Genomic DNA, 12,217 nt, shown 5'->3' with positions numbered 1-12,217 from the left:
AAGTGTAACCACTATCCAAGCAAGGATATGCACCCAGACTAATCCTGGGAAACTGCTTGATCCCAATTGGGAAACTGAGAGCCAGGCATGGTGGTACACACCTATAATCCCAAGCAGCCTGGGAGGCTGAGACAGGAGGAAGGCAGGTTCAAAGCCAGCCTCAGCAATTTAGTAAGGCTATAAGCGACCTAGTGAGACCCTGTCTCAAAAACAAAAAATAAAAAGGGCTGAGGATGTAGCTCAGTGGTTAAGCACCCTTGAGTTCAAATCCTTGGTACCAAAAAAAAAAAAAAAAAAAACCTATTTGGGAAACTGATTAAAAAACACAGAACCAGAAATACTGTGAAGGAATACTTACAGTTATGTTACATAAAAGAATGAAAGAGAAAAAAGTATACAAGAAAATTCCAAGTGTACAAACCTGTGACACTAGGAGTATCAGGTGGTAGAGGGAAGCTCTGTTTTCATTGGCATTGAGATATTATTTTGCAATTATTCAGATTATCTAGTGAAAATAATTTAAGCTGAATAGATTCTGTATACTTTTGAAAAAGACATTCAATCCAGTTATATTATGAACTTTAGTATATAATGTAGAAAAAGTTTGATCTGGCTAATATGTCACTATTAAATCAACCCCAACTTTGAGAAAGTTAGCTTTTATATATTTGGGCCTCAGTGAATTTTTTCTGCCTAAAAAAAGTACTATAAAAAATGATTAGTTACTCATATATATCTCTTCACAAAAGCCATTTGCCCTTAACAAATCTAAATTATGTGATTTAGCATTGTAACAAAGTGCTAATTTTGGCAGGGTTCGGGGGTTCCAGGGATTGAACTCAGGGGCACTTGACCACTGAGCCACATCCCCATCCCTATTTTGTATTTTATTTAGAGACAGAGTCTCATTGAGTTGCTTAGCACCTCACTTTTGCTGAGGCCATCTTTTAACTCGTGATCTGCCTGCCTCAGCCTCCTGAGCCACTGGGATTATAGGCTTGTGCTGCTGTGCCCAGCTCACGTGTGGCTATTGAACAAAGTGCTAATTTTTGAGGCACTTCCTGAGTGCCAGACACAGAGCTAGGTGATGCATAGAACTGTACAAGGATAACACTTATTTTCTTCATACCAGGCACATTTATACATTTAACTCACTTAACTCCTAAGCATAGTCTCACTTTTAATTCACAGAATAATCAAATGAAACAGAACTAATTATCCTCATCTTACAGATAAGAAAACTGAAGTTCAAGAGGATAAAGTGACTTGCTCACAATCACACAGTGAGTAAGTGACATAGTAGGATTTGTACTTCAGCCATCTCAATTTTGAAGTCTGAATACACAGTCATCTCACAGCATGCATGTTGTTCAGCAGAAGACTGTGTTCTGGGTGCAGGTTTGCCAGGTTTCACAAATAAAAATACAGGATAGCTATTAAATATTGTATGGGACATACTTAGCTAGAAAATGATGTGAAGTTCACATTTAACTGGGCATTCTGTATTTTATCTGGCACATGCGTCTGGGTGGCACATAAGAAGAACATGTCTTAACCTCACGGGTCTCCTGTTTCTCTGCTATAGTTAAGCGGGTGGCTACCTGGGCCTTAAGTAGTTCAATAAAACATTTAGCTTGGTATCCAACACCAAAGCCTTAGCTCTTGGCCAGAAAGCAAGACAGCAACATAGAGCCCATGTGGCCTCCAGAGCCATGTTAAGTTCAGGGGTCCATGTAGGTTCAGAACTGTAGGATTGGTTGCCCTATAAACCCTGCTCTCCTGGAAGTGGTGTGCTGATAAATGTTTAATAACTGGCAATGCAGAGAAGACCCCTTCTTTGTGGTGTTTGTCTGTTTTCCTCCTGTGAACATTCCTATCATAGCTGATGCTTGACACCAACATGAAGGCACTGAACCTGCAGTTGGGAAGAAATGTGTACAGTTGGCTCAGGGGAGCCCCACGCAAGCCAGTGCCAGCCCACTACTGCATTTTTCTCTTTTTATGTGCAGGCAACTCAAGCCTAGGTAACAAGGAAAGATTTAAGAAAAAATATCTACCACCATATAATTTTTAAATAAAACAAATAAAATATAAAAGTTTCCTATGTAGGTAATACCGTTGACCAAACCTTTACATCACTTCAGTTCAGACTAAAGTCTGGAGCTCTGGTGGGGGTGATTTTTTTTTTTTTTTTTTTTTTTTTTTTTTTTTAAGTGTTCACTGTGTCACATATTTCTGAGCTGGCATATTGAACAGATGTACTGTGGGTAGGAAGAGGCTGTGGGAATAGCTTCATCTTCCTATGTTTGGATGAACAATCAAGAAAGACCTACCCCTGTACAGCCAGTTTGACCTTCTGAATTCAGATCAAATCCTTTCTGGTCTCAGTGGACATGAAGCCCTGATGGCAGTTAAGGACAAGGCAGTCCTGAGGTGACCTCTTTCCAATTCTATGACCTGGGGAGAAGAACTTCAGGCTTTTAACTTTTAAACAGGGTAATAATATTACCTATGTTGAAGAGTTATGCAAAGGATACCTGATTATAGCAAGTACTAACTGGGTGATACCAACACTATACCTCCTGTCATCACTATAATTAATCTTCCTGTTCTGCTCTTTAGGAAATGGTCTTATGTATCTGCTTAGGTCTACTAGATACTTCCTATTCTATAGAAAATGTTTCTTTTTAAAAACTATGTAAAAAATGTAACATGAAAATTCTAGATAAATCAATAAAATGAATTTTATTTATGTATGTATGTATGTATGTATGTATTAACGGACTGGGGATTAACCCCAGGGGCGCTCCACTACTGAGCTGCATTCTCAGCCCTTTTTATTTTATTTTGAGACAGGGTCTTGCTAAGTTGCCTCATTTATTATCTTCATGTTTCAGCCTCTCCAGTAGCTGGCATTATGTGTCACATGCCTGACTGATATTAAATTTTTAAATAAATCTCAGAAATAAGAATGGTCTTCCAACATGATAAGAATGTTTGTGAATCTTTATAATTTCATGAGGGAAAAAATCAGTTGTTAGGGTTTTTGAGTCTTTAAAACAAACAAAACCCTAACCAGCAGTTGGTATGTGTAGTCAGGAATAGCCCTTGGCAGAATGCAAGTTTGCCACTTGTGCCCCTCTTTTTCTCTTTGTGGTCTTCCCCTTCTTATTAGCTTCCACTCATCCATTCATTCAGCCAGCCAGCCATAAAAAGTATGATTTTCAAAAAGTTAAAATTGAGGGCTGGGGAGATAGCTCAGTTGGTAAAGTGCTTGCCTTGCAAGCACAGGACCCTGGGTTCAATCCCCAGCACAGCAAAAAAAAAAAGTTAAAATTGTAACTTATTACAAATATAGAATGAACACATGTCAAATATTTATTAACTTGCTACTTAAAGAATAAGTGAGATAATAAAGCTAGTTCCAAGAACCTTTGAAGAAATATTTATAGTCATAAAAAAAAAAAAAAAACAATGTCAGCTAAGTAGACAGAAATTAGTTAATGTTCTGTCAGGCAATAAGTCCATTAATTTGGGGTCATTTTTTCTGTTATACAAAAATCTATACATTGACATATAATCTTCATAGTCTCTGTGTGCAAATAGCAAATAGCAAAATAAGCACAAGCTCATTTTTCCCAGAAAATTAATAATCCCTAAGAAGGCCCATTTAAGAATGCCTTAAATGAGCTGAGGGTGTGGCTCAGTGATAGAGTACTTGTTCAGCACATGGAAGTTCCTTGATTTGCCATGGCACTGTGTGGGGTGTGCATCCCAGCACAACAATACAATATAAGGATATATGTTGTACTCTTTTTTACCACCTTTTCAGGTATTGGATAATTTTTATTAACATATGTACCTTCATTGTATTCAGTGAATCTTTATTAATATCTAAATGTCCCAGGGATATGGAGATAAAGACATAGTCCCTGAGACAGTTGTAACCTAATGGAGGAGACAAACATATAAAATAAAAATTACAATACCAAGTGATGAGGCCTGGTAATCTCTCAGGCTCCCCCAGTTACCTGATTGCAGAGGCCTATCCAGCCCCCAGTTCTGTCCCCATCACCGTTTTCTCCACCTATATATTGAATACATCTCTTAGAGCCTGGATAGATAGGTAGATAACTTAATAAGGAATGATTCCTCTTTTAGAAATATAGAGATTAATGGGCCTTCAGTGTTCAACCTAATGGAGTATGACACATGGCAGTCTCAAAAGTGCCTGTGAACAATAATTTGGAGCAGGCAAGAGATGAAGAATTTTGTCACTCCTGGAATGATCACATATGGGGGGCTGTATGATATAATTACTAATTAAAGAGCACTTGTATTTCAGAAACACTCCCTGGAAGACATGTTTGTTTCCAAATTGATGGAGCAGAGGAGGCTTTTCTGAAATTTTACTTTGGAACCCTAGAGTTTAATATGGCAGACTAGTTTCCCCGGGAGTGGGGTGCAGGACCTGTCTACCATTCTTCTCTTTGGATAAGGCTTCAGCTTCATGTAGCTGTTGACCTGGGTGACTTCGATTTCACCTTATCAGGAGTTGTGTTTTCCCTTAACACAGTGGTCACCAATGTTTCAATTCCCTAAGAATGCACAGTGATTTTCTATCCCTGTGTTTAATTCTTCTAGCAGAGCCATAGAAAATAAGGAGTCATTTATTTTAGTTCTCTGTCCTTACGAATCCAATTTACTAAATATTTAATAAGAAATTACTAATGTAAAGAACTTAGATAGAAGCTGTAGAGAATAGAGAAAGAATAACACCTCCCCCAGGAGCCCATAGTTCAGTGGGGCAGACAGAAACATGGAAATAATTGTAAAGCAGTGATTCTTTGTTTTGTTTTGTTTTGTTTTGTTTTGTTGTGGTACTGAGGATTGAACCCAGTGGTGCTCTATCACTGAGCTACACCCCCAGTCCTTTTTATTTTTTTATCTTGTGACAGGGTCTTGTTAAGTTGCTAAGTCTGGCCTTGAACTTGAGAGCCTCCTTCCTCAGCCTCCCAAGTAGCTGGGATTACAAGCTCGTGCCACCATGTCCAGACCCTAAAGCAAAGATTGTAAATCATGGCTGCATATTAGGATCACCTGGGGAAATTTGGAACATCCTAATGTCCAGGTTGCATGTAATACCAGTTAAGTTAGAACCCTGGAGTGTGGGACCAAAGTATCAATATTTTTTTACGGTTCCCTGGGAAATTCTGGTGTATTGCTAAACTAGAGTGAAATAAACTTGGGAAATGCTGCAGTAGTGCTCAAACCTCAGTTCCTTTGTGAAACCTTTCCTTTCCTATCCCAAAATTGAGTCTTTATTTTTTTCTGTTACTTAGCTCCTTATAAATATGCCTGTTTTTAGCAGTTAATTATAATTATTTTGAAATTGTTGTAATATGGCAGACTGATTATTTTCTAATGCCTTCCTATTCTTTGTTTCTACAGTACTAAGCAGTGTCTTAGTTTATCGAACAAATAAGTAGAGCTGCAGCAAGAGTAGGAAAAGTCCTGTCCCCTTTAGGGAGCCCTAGACTCAGAACTCTTGTGACTGTTTCTGAGCATCAGGATCTTACACTTCTAGGTGCTGGGGCTGGAGAAATCCGCATTCTCGATGGGGTAAAGCAGCTGGAGAAAATGATGGTAGGAGGCCTCTCGGGGCTTCAGCTGTGGCAGTGAACTTGACTTTTCTTTGTAGTCTTGTATAAGAGGTAGAAGAAATGGAAGTTCATCAGTTTAAATATGTGTGTGTTGATGAGGGAAAAGTGCCAGTGCCACTGACTCCTGTTTTTTTGTTGTTAAGGCCCAAGCCACTTAAAAAAAGCCTTTAGAACAGCTTTCTTTGTGGGAAAATTGCTTATCTGTTTTATTTTTAAGCTTTAAATCTTTTTTTAAAAAAGTGTTTTTTGGAATTTTGTAGGTTGTATACTTAGGAAAGTAAAAAGATTATTTTGACACAAGTGGGGGTGGTCATGCGTTCCAGGTTTTTCTAGAGCATTACTAACTTTAATTATGTACTGTTTTGACACTTTATATCCTGATTTTGTAATATGGAAAGTATTGGTTGTGCTTGGCACAATTATTATGTGTCAGTTTAAATTATTTTAAAGAGAAAAGACTTGGCCAACACAACATGTAGAAGGAGGCCTTAGGGTATAGGAAGGAGTTTAAGGTTATTAGACTGGGGAAGGCAGAACATAAGCAGAAAGTAGTTATTGGCATGGGAACACTCTTTCTTGACTTGGAACTTCACATCCTGACAGGGATACCTTAAGTCAGTCCTAAGTGCTGTTGGAATGACTCCTTGAGGCTTATGAGTCTACTGTGAGATAAAGAATATTTCTTAATGTTACAAGAATTAATTCATCAACAAGATGTAATAGTTGGACTTGGTGCATATCTATAATCCCAGCTATTTGGGAAACAGGAAGATCATGAGTTTGAGGTCAGCCTCAGAAGACTGTCTCAGAATAAAAAATAAAAAGACCTGGGGCTATGGCTCAGTGGTAAAGCATCCTTGGGTTTAATTCCAAGTACCAAAAAAAAAAAAAAAAAAAAAAAATCTTTCAAGGAAAAAATGTGTCTCTAAGAAGAGTTCCTTTATTAAAAACTTTAGTCCTACCTTTCATTCCAGAAATGTTTCTTAGTAAGGTGTAGTTACAGGAATGCACCAAGAGGAAAATAGCTCCTAGAGAGCCTGTTGCTGGACCCACATCCCCTTGTGGCATAGACTGGATGGACTCTGAACAGCAAATATGGGGGCTATAACCCCACATGAGCTTTTTACTTTTAAATATTTGAAAATATCTATGTTTATCCTTATCTCTTACCTTAATAATCATAGTTGCGATAGTTTTTGTGGATTCAATAGTTAACACTTTCTCTTTCTGCTTAATTAATTCAGACCAAATTAAACCTTTACAATCCCACTGTGACCAAAATCACCTCAGTTTTAATTGACCCACAATTATAGAAACTCTTGAACCTAGAAAAAGTGTCAATTTTTTCTCACTGATGATACAAAAGAAGTATAAAATAAAGGCTAAACTTTACAATATTATTTTATATCTAAGGATCATAAGCTTTTAAAAGTTGTTTGGTAATGTTAACAATTACATCTTGTTTTGAATTGTCTGTCTCTGGTAACCTGCTTACATTCCTGAGAGGATTTCTCATTTGTTCTTCAGTCAGTATGTTCTTTCATGAAGCAGTAACAACTTCAGGGCATCAAAATAAATGTCATTGGTAGGTGGCACACTGTTAGTACAGGGACTGCATCATCTTCTAGGAAAGGAAGCTGTTTATAGGTGTCATTAAATTAAGAGCAGTGTTGGTTGTTCCATGTGTTACCATAATGCTTCTCTAATAGAAAGTCTGCAGTCAGTAAGGGCCTTTCCCATAGCCAGCCAGTCTGTTTTCACAGAGTCCAGTTTTGCCTTTTCTGCAGCCAATGTCTGTGTTTCCCTCTGCCCAAGCTTTCCTCTCTTGCAGCTTCATTATGTCAGTGTTATGACATTTAGGAACTTGTCATGTGGTTGACCAGACTTCCAACACTTCTTCAGTTAGTGGTAGCATACTTACCATGAGTCAGATTTGAGCTCCCCTCCTGTCTGTGAACGCCCAGTGGGTAAAGGAGACAGTGATGTGCAGAAGTGGAGCTTGACATGAGTTCTACCACATCTGACTAAGGATCAGAAGATGGTGAGGCCAGAGAGAGCCTGAGCTGTTTCTAAAATGAAAAAGAAATGGCAGACAGAAATTCTTCAGGTAGTAATTATGTTTTCCTGCTAGTACAGAGGCCCCACTCATTGATGACCAATCCGTCAATAAAACTTAGTTGCAGTAGTCAGCCTATATGACACCATTTTAACAGAAGCCCTCATTCTTCTTTTCTTATCCAGAACTAAGAGAAAAAAGTGAATATGGTTTTTGCTCACAGAATGGATCACAGCAAGCCACTTACGGTTATTCCTACACTTGTGGTGTCCCTCCAGAACCACAGCTGCACTGAAACAGCCACACCTCTGCCAAGCCATGACCTAATGGATTTATACGAGGACCCCAACTGGATGAGCAACAGAACAGACCTTCAGTATGGACTGAAACCCGGGGAAGTGGCTACAGCCAGCATTTTCTTTGGGGCCTTGTGGTTGTTTTCTATCTTTGGCAATTCCTTGGTTTGTTTGGTCATCCACAGGAGTAGGAGGACTCAGTCCACCACCAACTACTTTGTGGTTTCCATGGCCTGTGCTGACCTTCTCATCAGTGTGGCCAGCACACCATTTGTTCTGCTCCAGTTCACCACTGGAAGGTGGACACTGGGTACCGCAATGTGCAAGATGGTGCGATACTTTCAGTATCTCACTCCAGGCGTCCAGATCTATGTTCTCCTCTCCATCTGCATAGACAGGTTCTACACCATTGTCTACCCACTGAGCTTCAAAGTATCCAGAGAAAAAGCCAAGAAAATGATTGCAGCATCGTGGATCTTTGATGCAGCCTTTGTGACCCCCGTATTCTTTTTCTATGGCTCCAACTGGGACAGTCACTGTAACTATTTTCTCCCTTCCTCTTGGGAAGGAACCGCTTACACTGTCATCCACTTCTTGGTGGGCTTTGTGATTCCATCTGTCCTCATAATCTTATTTTACCAGAAGGTCATAAAGTATATTTGGAGAATAGGCACTGATGGCCGAACAGTGAGGAGGACAATGAACATTGTCCCAAGGACAAAAGTGAAAACAGTCAAGATGTTCCTCATTTTAAATCTGTTGTTCTTGTTCTCTTGGCTGCCTTTTCATGTAGTTCAGCTGTGGCACCCCCACGAACAAGACTATAAGAAAAGTTCCCTTGTCTTCACAGCTATCACGTGGATATCCTTTAGTTCTTCAGCCTCTAAACCTACTCTGTATTCAATTTATAATGCTAATTTTAGGAGAGGGATGAAAGAGACTTTTTGCATGTCCTCAATGAAATGTTACCGAAGCAATGCCTATACTATCACAACAAGTTCAAGGATGGCCAAAAAGAACTATGTTGGCATTTCAGAAATCCCTCCCATAGCCAAAACCGTAACCAAAGACTCAATCTATGATTCATTTGACAGAGAAGCCAAGGAAAAGAAGCTTGCTTGGCCCATTAACTCAAATCCACCAAATACTTTTGTCTAATTTCTCAGAATTCTTTCAATTATTGTTATGTGTCAGAGATTAAAAAGCTTTAACTATAAAAACAAATGATTTACATTGTTTCACTCAGCTGAGTTATTTTGTAAAATGTACCCATTTATTGATTATACTTGTGGTTTTTATTCTGGTTGCTTTTTTATTTTTTAGTTGTCAATGGAACTTTATTTATTTATATGCAGTGCTGAGAATTGAACCCAGTGCCTCACGCATGCTAGGTAAGTGCTCTGCCACTGAGCCATGAGTCCAGCCCTCTGGTTGCTTTTTGTTTTAGGAAAAGCTTTCAACTTCAAATGATAGTTAGCTATCCTTTCACTCAATTAGGTGTATAAAAAATTCTTACCTGCTTTTTCCTTATCATTAGGTCCAAAAAGCATATACACACTCTTTGGTTAATGATTCCACCTCATCCTGTTTTGTTCATTTTTTCTTCTCCTACTGAATATTTTAACTACTGGCTCATATTCATCGAAACCCCCATGTCATACATTTCAGCTACTTGCATGTCTTGTACTAGGCAGCATCTGGGAAGAGTTAATACTGTGTGTGTGTTCACATTACCTTCTTCCAAGTAATCACTGACTAAATCCACTATAAAAAGTGCTCCATATATTGGAACTTGCTGGGAAGTGTGCTGTGGCTGGGTGATTAGGATTCTCAAGGGAAGAATGCTTACAGAGTTGCCTAAAGTTCTGTCTTGTTTTCATCCTTCCTTAATCCAAGCAGCTGATGAAGCCTTCAAAATTCAAAGTCAATATGATGCTTTCCCCGTACCTTTGTCCCATCTAGGCTGTTTCTAAAACATTTCTTTCCCTTTTTTGAATTATTACAAAATGAACAGGTACCCTGTTAGGCATGTCTTGAAAATGCCAAAGGGAGAAGGGACAGCATTTCTCTGAGTTCTGCAATTCAGGGGGGAACCTTTAACTGCCCAACCCTACTACAGTCTACTAGGACATTCAGGTAGGGACCATCTTCTCCCTTTCTCCCAGAAACTCAGACACAAGGCCATTCCCAGCCACAGCCTCCCTCCCTTTCTCTCAGCTCACCACAATATACCTAGCCAAACTCATGCTCTTTGCCTGTGATAACTCAGGACTTTTTTCTCTGGTTCCCAGTTCTCCATTTTTTTTAAATCTAAAACTAGCATATTCAGAAACTTTTTTTTTGTTAAACAATAAAGGGCTTACAGTCAAGACTAGTATACATTTCATACTCTACAAGAGCTGTGAATATTAACTCCAGTTGTTTAGCAATTTTACATGAATTGTCTCAATTTATCCTCAACAATTCTGTGATGTATTTATCATTATCTCTGTTTTATAGCTGAGGAAAATAGAACTCAAAATTATATGACTTGCCCAAATTAGAATGTGACAGAGTTGGCAGTTAGACTTAGGTCCTCTGACTACAAGTCTGTGACTCTTTCCTTGACATTTCAAATGTCTTCTTAGAAAACACAAATGGCCACACCCGGCTGTTGATGGCTTTCCTGACCACCATGTTGGAATTGTAAGGTCTAAAAAATTTGACTATTCTTAAAAAGTATAGACAGAATTTAATGAGCTCACTTTTCCCTTGGCTGTGGTTGGTTCTTGAACTTGGGCTGCTGAATGTCAGAGAGGGAAGCTGTCCATTCCCATTTCACAGATGCTGGGAAATAACACAAGAATAGGTTTGGTATTTGGGGCAAAGAACAACAACAAAACATTGAATCTACAAAACATCTAGGAAGTTGAAATTTTTAAGTTAAGATGCTTTCTTCAACCAACAAATTCAAAAGACAGTATATGTATTATTTTTCTTTCTCCCTTTTCCTTCACTTCAAATTCTTAGTTGGCAAATGGTACTCTAATTAACAAAAGAGCCAGATATAGTTATCTCATTTGGACTTGTTAAAAAGTAGAAAAGACACCCACAATAGTTTTCAGCTTTTGTCTTTTTTAATGGAACATTATTTGTAAAAGTTATATTGTAAAAAGTTTGTTTTGATTTTATTTTTACTTATCTTTAGGTCTCAGTTTAAAGAGTTATATTAGATGTTTTTGTTTGTGTGTGGGGGTGGTAGTGGGGATGGAAGCCAGGAGTGTTCTACCACTGAGTTACACCCCCAGACTTTTAAATTTTTTTTATTTTGAGATAGAGTTTCTTAAGTTGCTGAAGCTCATTTTGAACTTGCAATCCTCCTGCCTCAACCTCCTGAGACACTGGGATTGCAGGTGTGTGCCACAGGACTGGGCTCTTCTAAGCAATTTCTAAACTTTATTCTGCCTTCAGTGTTCTGTGAGATACCCAATAGGTATGAAACAGCCTCATCTTGCTGTTGTAGAGTTGTTTTTTTCAAATCCCCCCAAATGACAAAAGTGTTAATCAAGTCATAAGCAAGCATCAAAGTCTTATAAAACTTAGCTATGTTCTCTAAGAATGTTGTAATAAATTGTGTTTTTGTTTAGTTTAATATTCAAGATTTCTCATATCTTACTTGATCCTGAGGTTGAAGGAAACTGGATATAATGCACAAATTGACAATTTGCTTAAGTCTCAATGACAAAAGAACAACATTCACCACACCTCACATTTATTTGGAAAGAATTAGAATTAAGCCACAATGATACAGGCAGTTGGAGAGAATAAGAAAATGACCCCAATCTTTTTTTTTTTTTTTTTTTTTGCGGTGCTGGGGATCGAACCCAGGGCTTTAGTGTTTGCGAGGCAAGCACTCTACCGACTGAGCTATCTCCCCAGCCCGACCCCAATCTTACCAGGTACACAATGAGGTGCACTGTGCATCCAGTCAGGTAGACCCCCCAAATAGGTGTCCAGGGTGGGTGACCATAGGAAGCAGGATTCAGAGCACAGCAATGCTCCCACCTGGCTCTGGGGTCTTGTAGGGGAAAGAATGCATCTTTGGAGGTGGAATTCTAATGCTCCCTTTCTTCTAATCCTCAGTGAAAGCATTAATCCCACTAACCTGCTACTGAGAGCTAAGCACATCCTACTCAGATATACCCCCCTGTGAGTCTTCCGTC

The 12,217-nt window shown here is 38.7% G+C and overlaps 1 protein-coding gene across 4 annotated transcripts in view; it reads left to right on the top strand.

Moving 5' to 3' along the window:
• Gpr19 (G protein-coupled receptor 19) overlaps window positions 1–9,230 on the top strand; it is a 37,914-nt gene extending 28,684 nt beyond the window's left edge. For all 4 annotated transcript variants that reach the window (XM_047550367.1, XM_047550366.1, XM_047550365.1 and 1 more), the window contains one exon: window positions 7,905–9,230. In XM_047550367.1, coding sequence (XP_047406323.1) covers window positions 7,926–9,173 — 1,248 coding nt within the window. In that variant the 5' untranslated portion in view covers window positions 7,905–7,925 and the 3' untranslated portion in view covers window positions 9,174–9,230. The remainder of the gene's footprint in view (window positions 1–7,904) is intronic.
• The last annotated feature ends 2,987 nt before the right edge of the window (window positions 9,231–12,217 follow it).

The sequence above is a fragment of the Sciurus carolinensis genome, chromosome 4, assembly GCF_902686445.1.
Source record: "Sciurus carolinensis chromosome 4, mSciCar1.2, whole genome shotgun sequence".
NCBI classification, from domain to species: domain Eukaryota; kingdom Metazoa; phylum Chordata; class Mammalia; order Rodentia; family Sciuridae; genus Sciurus; species Sciurus carolinensis.
Note: the sequence above shows the minus strand (reverse complement) of the source record. Positions and strands in the feature narration are given on the sequence as shown.